The sequence below is a fragment of the Sinocyclocheilus rhinocerous genome, unplaced genomic scaffold, assembly GCF_001515625.1.
Source record: "Sinocyclocheilus rhinocerous isolate Xijiao unplaced genomic scaffold, SAMN03320098_v1.1 scaffold453, whole genome shotgun sequence".
NCBI lineage: Eukaryota > Metazoa > Chordata > Actinopteri > Cypriniformes > Cyprinidae > Sinocyclocheilus > Sinocyclocheilus rhinocerous.
In genome coordinates this window covers 1,736,478-1,749,975 of record NW_015655565.1, presented here as the reverse complement: position 1 = coordinate 1,749,975, position 13,498 = coordinate 1,736,478, and the positions used below count along the sequence as shown (strand labels likewise).

General features: G+C 36.5%; 1 protein-coding gene across 1 annotated transcript; it reads right to left on the bottom strand.

Moving 5' to 3' along the window:
* Window positions 1–7,051: 7,051 nt before the first annotated feature.
* On the bottom strand, window positions 7,052–13,262 carry ppm1ab (protein phosphatase, Mg2+/Mn2+ dependent, 1Ab). The gene is made up of 3 exons (XM_016525477.1): window positions 12,961–13,262; window positions 11,643–12,512; window positions 7,052–10,751 (listed from the first exon to the last, which is right to left on the bottom strand). Exons 2-3 carry the CDS (start codon window positions 12,498–12,500, stop codon window positions 10,608–10,610), a joined length of 1,002 nt encoding a protein of 333 aa, XP_016380963.1. The 5' UTR covers window positions 12,501–12,512; window positions 12,961–13,262; the 3' UTR covers window positions 7,052–10,607.
* Between the last annotated feature and the right edge of the window lie 236 nt (window positions 13,263–13,498).

The window sequence follows — 13,498 nt, the reverse complement described above, 5'->3', positions numbered from 1 at the left end:
CCGGTCGATGCGTGCGCGGGCGCGTTTTTCCGGGAGAAATGCCCATATAAGGAGTTCCCCCCTCGTCTACGTCATGAAGAGCCACGATCGAAAAAAACTCTCCGAAACTTGTACAACCCAGAAGTAAGATTTTTGACACAGAAATACTCAGTCAATACGTCCAAATTGTTTTTTGAAACTTTGTCCATGCTTAGCATGAGAATCCAACTCTTTAACAGTGTAAACAACTCTGAATGCATGAACAGCATTGTACCCCACATTGAAAATTGTGATTCACAATTTCAGGAGAAGCTGCATTCTGTTTACACTGAAAACGACATTTACGGGATTCACTAACAAAAATGTATATAGTTCGAAATGTCTAAAGAGTTGCTGACATTTAATACGGAGTTGTAAAAAAACGTGCTCATTAAGCTGGGAAAAATCTGAGATTAAAATGGTTGAATGTAGTTATACAGTGGCTATACAGACATTTAAAAGGGTAAACCAACCAATATGGTACAATTAATTTAAACTATTGCACTGAAAATAAAAATCTTACTAAACACTCTGCTGGAGAGCAGTGTGTTCCAAGTAACTGCCATTCCATACATCCAATGGCGAAGATAAGATCATTCCGAATTCCATTTTCCCAAAATGCACTGCAGCTAATGAAGGACCTATGTGGCCTGTATATAACAGCAACGGTGCAGAGTAAACATCAATTATAACGCATTAGCCTCTCTCGCCCACTCTCTACAGCAGTTCAGCTTGATGAGAGTGCTAGCCTTAACTAATCTAATTTGTTTCTCTCCCTCTCAATCCCAATGATTCAGGAAAAAGCAGTGATGTAATATCTTGATATTTTATTATTATTTTTCTATCTGTGCTTTATGTGAAATGTAAATTGGACATGCTTTTATTGATTTCACCCTGTCTCAGTGTACAGGTTACCAGCCAACCACTCTTGTGAAATATTTAAACAGAAGGCATTGAGGTGTTATTGTAGCAGTCTTCAAAAGTGTGCTTTTTAGGTTAAACAAGGATGAACATATCTATACAAGCGTATAAAACCCACCTATACTGAATCACACCAAGCCATGAAAGGAGGCCCATCTCATTTATGCAGGAAAGAAAACGAAAGAGTGAAGGGAAAAGCGTGGGTTTGTTCTCAGTAGTACTCCAGAGGGAATCGTAAAATAAAACACTTTCACATGTCAAGGAGAAAGTAAAATAAATTGGAGTAGCGACACAGAAAGAGATAAATATCGATTTAAAATGCAGGAGTAGAGGTGAAAAGATAAAGACAGGCCAAGGATGAGAAAAACTCTGGCGCCCTCTAGCCACAGTAGATGACAGTGCTGTCTGACAGTTCCTGATACATATGTGGGAGAAGAAATGGGTTTTTATGCCTAATTTGTGGCTTAAATGCATGCTATAAGACATTTATAAATGGAAAAATAAATACAATAAATATGACCGTTTCTGTATGGAATACAGTATAATTTATTCACTTTATTTTATTCTATCCATCTTATTTTGCAACACGGAAGTAAACTATTTTTTTTGAATGTGTGAGACTTCCTATTCATTAGTCACTATGTAAATAACTAGAAGTATAACAAAGTGCAGTAAATGGCAAATTATTTTGCACTACAAACCTGTGTCTTTATGATTACGATAATGAATGAAAATAACATGGTAACAAATACCAGTTTACAATATCAAGCAGCAAAACAGACTGTTTTTGTACATGTAAAAATATTTAAAAGCCATGACACCGGAAGTACATTCAAAATGACCGCACCTGCTCTTCAGGTCAAAAATAAGGTGGATACAAATAATGTAAATGAAATAAATAAAAATAGATTTCTGTTTTGTTCATGGTAACTGAAAATCTGGTGATATGCTGTAAAAAAAATCTCAAGGCCTTTGAAAAGGGCTCAACTTTTAAAATCTCAACATTCCTCAACGCCACCAGATGTGTTTGTTTGCACCGTTCCATGCTCTCTCTCCGATCGCTCCAGGGGAGTGCCAAGTCGAGCTAACCACCCCTCACTAGGCCGCCATATGGCTGCCTAGGAGCTCAGAACTCCAGATAGCATGGCGTATCTTGCATGAGCGATCGGTGAAGCTGCGAATGCTGTGATTAGACAGGCACGGCCAGGTCAGCTGATCCGCGTGGTTGAGACTCCTGATGATCTTATCCTCATTAGTGATACTGAAAACAAAGGGGTCCTCTGAGAACAGCACCACACATATATTAACCCAGGGGCCCCATTTACATACACTAGACAGCAAATTGGATATAATGGAAAGGTCAACAATTTCAGTTTAACTAACAGTTAAACAGTTACATTTTTGTTGCATGTCCAATTGGCTTTGTGCTGATGAAACATGACAGGAGACACCAGGCAGAAGTGAAAGTAGGGAGACAAACATTACATCAGGCCTTATAAAACTCATTGTTATTTAACCTTTCCAGTCAGGTTTTAATATTGTACATGATGTTACAAGAATAGTTGACATTGGGAAAACAATTTGTCTATTGACAAACTAAATATTACATTAATAACAAACACTTGAGCATCAAAAATAAAAAGGGAGATGTTGTAAAGCTGATTAAATACACAATTTATTGCATTTTTTAAATTAATTTTCATTTTCATTCCAAATATTATGGGGTTGAAGATTGGTGCAAAAATCGCTAATACAGCCTAAACTAAAAATTATCTCTGTGCTTTGTGACAAGAACAATAATTCAATTAAAAATCATTCATTATTCACCATAACAGAGCTTGATTGAGCTCGATGACTTCAGCACACACTACTGTTCAAAGGTTTGGGGTCAGTAAGTTTTAAAGTTATGTTAAAATTAAAGTTACGCTCACCAAGGCTGCATTTATTTGATTAACAATACAATAAAAACTGTTTTTTTATATAAAAAATATAAATTATTATATTAATTTAAAATAACTGTTTTCTATTTTAATATATTTAAAAATATATAATTTATTCCTCTGATGGCAAAGCTGTATTTTCAGCAGCAATAAGTCCAGTCATCTTTATTCTTTAATGAATAGAAAGCCTTTACTGTCACCTTTGATCAGTCTAATGCATTCTTGTTGAATAAAAAAATAAAAAACTTACTGTTGTGTAAGTGTTATGAAATACTGATAAACACTTCTTTTGACAATATTGCATGTATCTGATTGCAGTATATGATGGCAGAAATATCAAAGCAGCTTAACAGGAAAACAATGCATTCCAGAAAAAGACTTTCCAGGAGAGAGAAAATAAATAAACACATACATACACATAAAGAGAGATCATGAATTTTTATTCTAAATAAATTATAATGTAAACGTCATTAATTACACATAAAATTATAATATGAATAGACACCAGAAAGGCATTCACAATATGATACTCACAATTCTCCAAATTAATTGGTTGGTTTGGCTGTTACATATATATATATATGAAACATGGGTGTGCATGCAATGCTAAAATATGTATGAAACTATTTTGTTTAAAGACACAGCTGATTGATTGATACTTGCTCCCCATTGTCAGGCTCTAAATCAGAGCTTTGCTGTTTATCTGTGTACTTTTCTGATGGATCCAAACAAAAAATAGGCCCTATACAGACAGCCAAATGAGAGCCAGAGCATGGCAAACCAATCTTTTGTCTGCAATTCAACAGGCAATGCCAAATACTGATGATGTTTAGACAGTGCACCTGCAGGGAATTAATATTACACACACACACACAAACCTTTCCTCTAATTTTTTTTTTGTGCAAATTATTGTACAATTTACTTGTACAAGCTAATTCATAATAAATAACCATTTTACCGAAATTATTAACCTTTTTTCATGTATATGTATTTTACAAATGTTTAGTAGAAATGTATATTATTATTTATATAATTAAAAATCATTTTAAGCAAAAGGTGTATACAGTATTGAGCATCAGACAGACATCTCCAGACACGTTCAAAGCAAAGCTGTTTCTATTTTATGCTCTCTGTACCAGGGACACTTCCTTTGATCCTCAAAGCAAAAGGGTCAGCAAACAGATGCAGGATTGTTCCTATGATGCTCTGAACTGACCAGCACTCAATAAATCTGAAGAGGCAGTTACTGATCAATGTTAATATAACTGACAAACAATGGGAAGAGTTCTGTTGAAGTAGAAACTGATGCAATACAATTTTTATTGATTTTATAGAAATAATTCTTTATATGTTCTTGCATAGAGGATAAGTGAGACCAGTCATAATATAATATATAAATTCTATGAAATTTAAAATGGCGATTTATTTTATCAAGATTAAAAAAAAAATAAAGTCATTTGTATCTGACCTCTTGATAAGTTCCCATTATATGTAAAAACAACAAAAACATTATGCGCAAGGAGGGGGTTAACCTCACCAGAAACATCTCACAGTAAAGCATTCATACACAGGTTTATGAATACCATCCACTGATTCACACTGAGACCTTCATGGGAATGAATACATGTCTTGGTTTAAGAATTTTTACCCTAACATTCACACAGTACACACACACACAATCCTATTTAGAAGGTGCAAAATAATATATAGGGACATCAGGAAGACTAAGACAGGCAGGGCTCTCAGGATGTTGTGGCTATAGATTAATATCCCCATGTTCAAATAAGAGGGTCAAAGTTGAAATGATTCAGCCTGGTCACAATGTGCTGCATTATTAACCATCAGATACTGCCAGAGGTTGCAGCATGAATAGGCAGGTCTAAGGGTAGACAGTCGTTCATTTATTTTTCCATCTCTGGTTATAAATCACTGCATAATTGGTCTCTGGAAGGTCAGACAACAAGAGCAAGGCCAGGAGTCTGTCTTTGTATTCTTTTCTCTCCCACTTTTGTCTTTATCTCAACACAAACAGTGCTGAATAGAGATCTTCTACGTTATTTATGAAAGATTACATTTAAAAGTTTTTTTTAATTATTAAGAGTTTTAAACATTTCTTATGTATCTTAAGGTGTTGGCTTTAGGTTTGAATAGTGATGGTAATATAAAAAGAAATTTAAAAAAGGACTGCATTTGGCTAATTTTGTATAACCACCGAGTCTCAGTAATACAGTTTAGAGTGAATGGCATCTCGGGTTTGCAGGAAATTGTTACTGATGGTATGCAAGCTTCAGTTTGTTTTAGTTCCCAAGCCTTATGTAACCACTTGCCAGAAATAATGCTTGACCTCATGTGGCAGTGAGCATGATGCATTGAAGTGTTGTGAAGTGGTTGTAAAGAGATGTTATTATAGGCTTAGTATACAATGGAAGGAAAAAGAAAGATTTTTTTTTGCTTTATAATATTAATAAATGTTTACCTCATAATGCCACCATGCTGATGCAAAAATCAATAGCCAAGCAATCAATAAGCAATCATTATGGCAGTGTACTTTTTAAATACTGTAAATAATCTTAATAACAGTTTAATCCTAGTTATACATAATCAGTCACTGAGTTATACAAGGAATCACTGTGAAGACTCACTGATCTTGACCTTTTCAGCAAATAGTGAGTCATGACTCATAGCAAACAGGCATCCTCAATGTTGGTTATTATCGCACAGCTGATTGGAAGAGAATATGTGGTAGGAATATACACACTACCATTCAAAAATGTATTGGTGGTCTGTAAGTATAGCTTAATGTTTTTCAAAATAAGTCTCTTATGGTCATCAAGGTTGCAATTATTTGACCAAAAATACAATAAAAAAAGGTAATACTGTGAAATATTACAACTGAAATTAACTTTTCTATTTTAAAATATTAAAAGCCAAATTTTCAGCAGCCATTACTTCAGTCTTCAGTGTCACATGATCCTTTAGAAGTGATATTAATATGCTGATTTAGTCATTTATTATTGTTATCAATGTTTAAAAAAAGTTGTGCTGCTTAATATATTAGTGGAAAACGATACATTTTTACAGGATTCTTTGATGAACAAAGTTCAAAAGAACAGCATTTGTTTGAAATAGAAGTCTTCAATAAATCAGAGAGAAGTATGGAGAGGCAATGGGACAGAAAGAGAAAGAAAAACAGAAAGAGTAGGCCTATGTCTACTATAAGAGGAAAAAGCCATCACATAATAAACATGGTGGAGTTACAGCCCACACACAAAAGAAGGCCTGTGAGTCACCCAAACAGTTCTCCAGCAGAGAAATTTCTGAGGTAAAGCAGTTTATTCATGAACTGCATCAATCAGACACTACAAACATTATTTCAGCATTTATACTCAAACACATTTAACAAACCTATAAGTAAGCTGGAGAGATACTGACATGCTGAAGAGTGCCGATATTGCCGGAAGCCTAAAACATCCTCCATGACTCATACTCTCTGCCAAAAATAAAGCATGTTTTCATTCAGATTTTGTTGGTCTTTAAAAAAAAAAAGTCCATAATTTTAATGGTAAAAGACAAAAAAAAATTACATTAAAAAAACTGTTAACTGGTTAACGCTGTTCCTTCAGTATATACAATAAAAAACTGTAATAGATGTAATGAGACATTTAACGTAATTTTAAACCATAACTGACATTCCCAGAATTCCCTGTGACAGCTCACATTTGATGTTTTTTTTAATCAGTTATACATTAGTGTTTTGTTACATCTTTCGTTAAAATAAATGTTTACTGCCGTATTTTAGGGTCATGTGTTACCACAATGGTGTTTTGTCTTTGTGCATATGACACTGTCCACCTTTTCTTAGTATTTAGCTCTGCTTGTGGAAAAGCTACTTGTGATGAACTTTGATTCATCATGTGGCTTTATTTTTACCCACCTGTGTTAAGGTGGCTGTTAGTATATTATAAATGTAATTTGGTATATTAATACTGTTTCAGTTAATTTTTTTTATTGTAAATTTATGCTCAATATATTAAAAATATATTGCTACCACATTCTTCATGGTAAAATTATGGCAACTACAGCTGCCATTTAAAAAAAACAAAAAAACAAATCTGTTTACCATTCATTTTAAATTTAACTGGAGAAGAAAAAAAAAACTCACAAAATCAGGGTTTTCGTAAATAATTTTATTTGAATCATCTTTGACAGCCAAGAATGACAAGATCACAGTTTGTCTACATTGCTAATACCCGGGTGCTAATGTACAAAAATAAAAACTAAAGAAAGAAAATATTGGGTGCTCACCCTCTAATATTGAAATACTTTTCTATGAAATTGCACTTGAAAAATCTTTCAAAATGAGCTTTATAAAACTGTTACCTTCTGAGAGGTAAAATCGAACAAACACGGACACAAACAGTCTGCTGGGTTAAGAAAGGACCGATCATAGATTGTAACCCTTACACGTCGTCAACCTTGGACCGATCTACTCTGACAGAACAGTGAAAAGCGTGAACAGCATGTGAAGAAACTACTTTGTGTAGATGAACCCAAGACATGAAGTATTTTAACTCGCATAGCTTTCAGTTCACATAGACTATCCATGACACAGATGTATAACAATAAATACAAGGAGAAAAGAATATAAGATTTTCATTGCATTAGTAGTGCTTATTTGGCTAAAGAAAATGGAATGCATGGACAATTTCATTCAAAAGAGGTAAAATACTATAAAGACAATAAATTATTCAAATAAATAGTGTCCTCTGTTGCTTGTCAGTTTGGACCTGAGAGATAAAGACAGAAGTGACACACAGGGACCAATATCACAACACAGCGCAAGTATATGACAATAAATGGGCTTCTGTTTGCCCTTTTGATTAATATTCCAGAAGATACATTTTGAAGTTATCCAATGTGTTACAAAGGCCTATTTTATTTGCAGTTGGTTGCTTCACTTGAAATCCAATGAACTTTATAGAAGGACAGACTTGTAGTTGACATTTTCTTTCCCTATACATCTCAATTTCACGGTGCTACAGTGTTAGAAATCAAGGTAATCTCCCACAATACTTTGTGGCCCATATAATGCCTGCTTTGTTTTTCAGTAAGGCAATATTTCCACCCAATGTTTGACTCACTGGGGGGTTTGGGTTGTGCTTTGTGCAGCAATGATCTCAAGTGAAGGGTCTGTAAGGGGCCAAATGCTACCGAATGCACAAGCTAAAATGATGCTTGAGTCGAATAATGTTACAAAATGAACAAAATCAGCTCAAAAGATTTAGAAAGTTCCTCTGAATGCTACAACTGGCCATAGACTCACTCATAGGCACAATTAAAGGCTCTCCCAGAAGAACCTTGTCACTCTTTGTAGGTATACAAACACATGACATGTCTCATCAAAGCATACGGATCTCAGATGTGCTATTATGGAAGAAAATATTTAAGGCTAATTCAATAAACAGTGGATTATCAAGATATGTCAAACAGTGAGGAGATACAACAGCAAACCCAAGCTAAATGAAACTGATACGGTACAGGAACAACCTACAATCATTTTAATCTCAAGAGTTCTCTTGAGCAGGCACACTATGTTTTTCATTCAGTTAAACACATCGTAATGCTAAAATATATCTCCTGGTAAAACAAAGAACATGTGGAATCTTTTGGTTGCAAGGGAAATTTTTGCTAAATAAAAAGAACCATGCTTTACTAATGCAGGCAAAAAAAATCTGTTTCTGTAACAAGGCGCGATTTGATAAAACAACACTACATTTTGTCGGTATTGTAACGTGGTTTCTTTTTCTCTTGTTGAGCACTGGTAGACCTGTCCACACTGAAAATTCACTAGACTGAAGTACTGCTCAAGTATATCGACTTCATATATATTAAACATCAAACATTGACGAGGAGGAACTGATTCACACATTCTGAAACAGTGGGAGCTGTTCTGATTGGCCAGGTTTTGCGATTGATTGCACTGCGTCACGTCACATTTAAAAGTGATAGATCTCCCCAAAATTTAAATTATGTCATCATTTACTTCAAACCTCAAAGTGATGTTTTTTTCTTTCTTCTATGTAAGAAGATACTTTAAAAAATGTCTGCTGTTTTAGTCCATATTATGAAAGTTAATGGGATCCAATGGGTGAGTAAATGATTTTCATTTTTAGGTGAACTATCCATTAAACATTAGACAAATTGCTTGTCGCTAAAATCATGTTGAGTCGCGCCATGTTAGGACAAGTCCAAGGGGTTCAAAAATATGAAACTTAAATGAGACGCTTCCAAAATCGTAGGTACAGAAGGAAAAAAGCCAAATCTTGTTGCACAAAAGCAGTGTACCATTGTACTATAAATGTTCAATCATTGGACCAACAAGGATCTACATCTCAAAAAGTGCAAACAGGCTGAATACCACTCTGTGCATCAAGAATTCCCTAACTAAATGATTTTTTTCTTAATATTTATAGACAAACCAGAGGATTGACAAAGTGTCAGTTTGAGGCAACAAGTAGTAAACAACTCGGGAGAGGATTGTAAAACATTGACACAATCTTTCAAATACTGTGTTCAGTTCACACGGAAGCTGTTGCTCAGGGGTTACAAATGTATACTGTACGAAGTACAAAACTTCTGTCAGACCAACTTAACTCTAAATAAGATCTATCCCCGTTTTTTCTTAATGTAGCGTACATGCAGGAGGTGTACACAACTTATCGTGCTATCGGTACAGTGCATGCTTTCAGTACCATGTGTCCACTGGATTTAATTTTACTCTTCCAAGCAGTTGGGGTTGATATGTACCTGTAGCTTTACCAAGTGCTAACCTATCGATTCTAATCAAGGTAGTCACTGTAAATTAGGCCTAAGGCAACAATGTTCCATATTACAGAACAGGAATCATGCAGATTAAAATGCTCGTGGCCACCGCTATAGACACGAAACTGCACCATCAGGCCACGTACAGTAGTGTCAGCTACAATTTCAGGTAATCAGCTGTGGAGGCCTGACATTCACTCTCATGTAGATCGACTTTTCAGAAAGATGCAAATGAAACGGGTGCCAGACTTAAACACATGCTTGTATAAGTGGATGAATACAACTATCTGAAGAACACAAACAAAATGCAAAACTACACTTTGCATTAATTCTGCTCGAACACATAAACATATTGTATTCTAACTGAGATCTCAAATTTGGTCTCTCTCTTATTAATAGAAGATGCCTTTAAGTATAGCAGCGTTTAATGAAAAAGTGCAGAGCCAAATGTTGGGTTTTCATCACTCCTTTTTCCTAAACTACAATTGCACTTACTCACCATCACTTAGCAGCTAATAATATGCCAAGTAATATGCACTGGTTTGGAGGATTCTCGGATGCACTACAATAAAACCTCTGGTAAAGCTACAGGTTACCTCTAAATTGTGTAAGTGCTTTTCAATATTGGCAATAAATAATTAAAGGCCTCTAATTATCAATATAAGCTCAAATAAATTCACACTGTGGTATTTCTCTCTGGTTAAAATTGATCCTAAATAGTCCTAACTGTGCTAATACAGTACCAGTGAGTCTTTCCTCTCCAATATGGGGATTCGTTAATTGGAAACTTTACGTTAGCTGTAACGTATACTTAATTGGTAAGTGTAAACTGCCATCTAACAAACTCACCGAATTAAGTAAGAATGCTCACTTTCTATAACTCTCCCTTCGTATTTGTAAAACATTTTATTTATTCGCCTTTTTACATGCTCCACCCTCTCTGTTCTGCAGGTACTTATCTAGCTCCGCCTCTCGCTTCACGGCTTCTGGGTTGATTTTTGGGGCACCAGGAAAACATACAAGCACCACACTCATGTTGTCACGACTACCCTGTTGATAAACAAATAAACACAGATAGCATGCTCAAGTTAGATTAATAACAGGATGCAATGTTAGAACCACCTCTAAAATATCATTACCATTAAGTAAAAAGTATACACATTTATAATATAATATAAATATGATTTTACAAAGTAAACAATACTTTTTACAAATATTATAAATTATTAAAAAAAATAATCTCATCACATTTTTGGAGAGTCGCACCACATGACACTTTACAATGTGAACTAACTCTGCCTCGTCATAAAGACACACAGTCAAGAGGGTCTGCAGGGGTCTGATATTTCCTTTTGTATGTTTTTTTTTCTGTGTATGCTTCTGCATGTTGGTTGCACCTCATGAGTAAAAAGTATACACATTTATAATATAATATAAATATGATTTTACAAAGTAAACAATACTTTTTACAAATATTATAATTAATTAAAAAAAATAATCTCATCACATTTTTGGAGAGTCGCACCACATGACACTTTACAATGTGAACTAACTCTGCCTCGTCATAAAGACACACAGTCAAGAGGGTCTGCAGGGGTCTGATATTTCCTTTTGTATGTTTTTTTTCTGTGTATGCTTCTGCATGTTGGTTGCACCACATGACTTTGTTTTGGTGGACAAAAGCTTTTCAAATATTAATAAGCAGTGAAGCAAGATTTTTTCCATGAGAAATTATAATAAAAATTATGCCAAACAACAGGGACCATTTTATTTAATTAATGCTTCTTTCCTAAATGAATTTAAATGAAAAAATGAAAAACATTCCCATTATGGTGTATTTAAGTAATTTTATGTATGAATAGCACTTTTAATGTATTTTTGTTTAAATGAATAGATGCAGGTAAAAATGACCCAATAGCATCCAACTCGAATTGACCTTACCTTGTACAAACACGTGTCCACGATCTCATTGCACACTCTCTCCAGGTCCTCTGTCACTTCCAAGCGTGAGCGCACAAAATCACACAGTTCTTCATTGGCCATGACGTCCCAAATGCCATCGCAGGCCAGCACCACAAATTCATCCTCAGCCTCAGAGCGTTCGATCTCATACACTTCTGGCTCCGGGGACACCAGCTGCTCAGTGGGGCCTTTCCCATGCACACACTTATAGTCGAAGTCGCCGAGAGCACGGGAGACAGCGAGGGAGCCGTTGACCCTCTGGATCATAACAGAACCACCTGCGTTCTGGATTCTCTCCTTTTCCAGGGGGTTACTGGGCTTGTGGTCCTGGGTGAAGAAGTGAACGCGACCCTTGCGGCTCAGCAAGGCTCTGGAGTCACCACAATTGATGAAATAAAAATGATGAGGAGAAATCATCACGCCCACCGCAGTGGAACCACTGCGGTCCGCCCCGTGCTTGCGTTCGGACATGGCCCGCATGTGCTCGTCGATCTGCAGGAAGCCTGTGCGGATTCCACATTTCACACTCTCCACGGAGGGCTCAGCATTAATTAAATCCCCACCTCCTGAGCAGCCTCCCCTGAAGTCCGGGTTGCTGGTGATGTGCTCCAGCAGATGCTCACAGCAGTAACGGGCAACCTGAGAGCCTGCATGCCCATCGTAGACGGCAAAAAAGGACCATAGGCCGAGGCCGTAAGGCAGCCCTGTCACAGCCGTGTGTGCGTCCTCCATCTCTACACGCCAGCCCTGCATGCTGCCGAGTCCGTAGCGCAGGCCGTTCCCCTCCCCGTGAGCATTGTGCTTCTCCATCTTTGGCTTGTCTAAGAATGCACCCATTCTTATTTTGCTCTGACACAAACATAGCCACAAAACAAAGTGAGTAAAGGTGCTCTATTATGACATAAGTGACTCTCATTCTCTCAAAACTGACAAACCGATAATAACATATTCACACATATGATGGATATGGTATGAGGATTTATACTATAAGCCACAGGTGCAGCAGGCTTCCAGTAGCAAGTAAACTGTTTAGATAAATGCTTATGTTATTACGTCAATGGAGTAAACTTCTTTGCCTACAAACCTACTGTTGTTTAGATTTTAGCTTCATTTTAAAAGCATTTTTGACGCCAACGTAGCAAAATTAACAAACCTAAATGACGTTAAAGCAACTGTGATGTGTTTACTAATGAAGCCACTGCCCTTATCAGCATATGCGAACTGCTGCACAATCAGATAGCATTAAGAGGCTAACTCCTATATTTAATGTACGTCAGAGTGATGTAATATCACTTACCTAGCTTCTTCGTGGTTTTTGCTGGATGAAGAAACACCGAGGCACCAAAGCCGCGGGTAAGAGCCTTAATATCAGTATGCTGGGCCAGATAGCAAACACTATAAACCAGCGCTCACAGCCATCAATCGATGGCTAACCAATTAGCAAGTAAACTAACGTCAAAACAGCCAGAAATCGATTACGAAAAAAAATTTTTTATAAACACATGAGCCCGTTAAGGCAGTCCGCAGCTGGGCGGTGGGGCATTTCTGGCTCCCGTTTTTTTGTTTTTCCGAGGGGGGGCTACCGGAGCCTCGCACTCAGAACACGTTAACCCACATTTGTCACAATTTCCATTTTCATGTTTTCCTATTCTATGTAAGCTCAGAACACCTCTCTCTCTGCGCGGATTGGTTTGTTCGGGGACCCGGATGCTGCAGCGGATAGTGCGCGTTCCGCTCTCGCTATTACATCATCACTGCCACGCAACTGAGGGCTGGAAATAGATTCATTGATGAGAATGAGGGGCCGTTATGTTACAGACTGCAGAAACGCTCGC

What these genes read in the sequence shown, in the direction of transcription:
- ppm1ab (XM_016525477.1), bottom strand. Translation starts at nt 12,500, where the DNA reads ATGGGTGCATTCTTAGACAAGCCAAAGATGGAGAAGCACAATGCTCAC. An exon ending in TGGACACGTGTTTGTACAAG is followed by an intron (nt 10,752 to 11,642) that starts GTAAGGTCAATT and finishes GTTTATCAACAG; the next exon opens with GGTAGTCGTGACAACATGAG.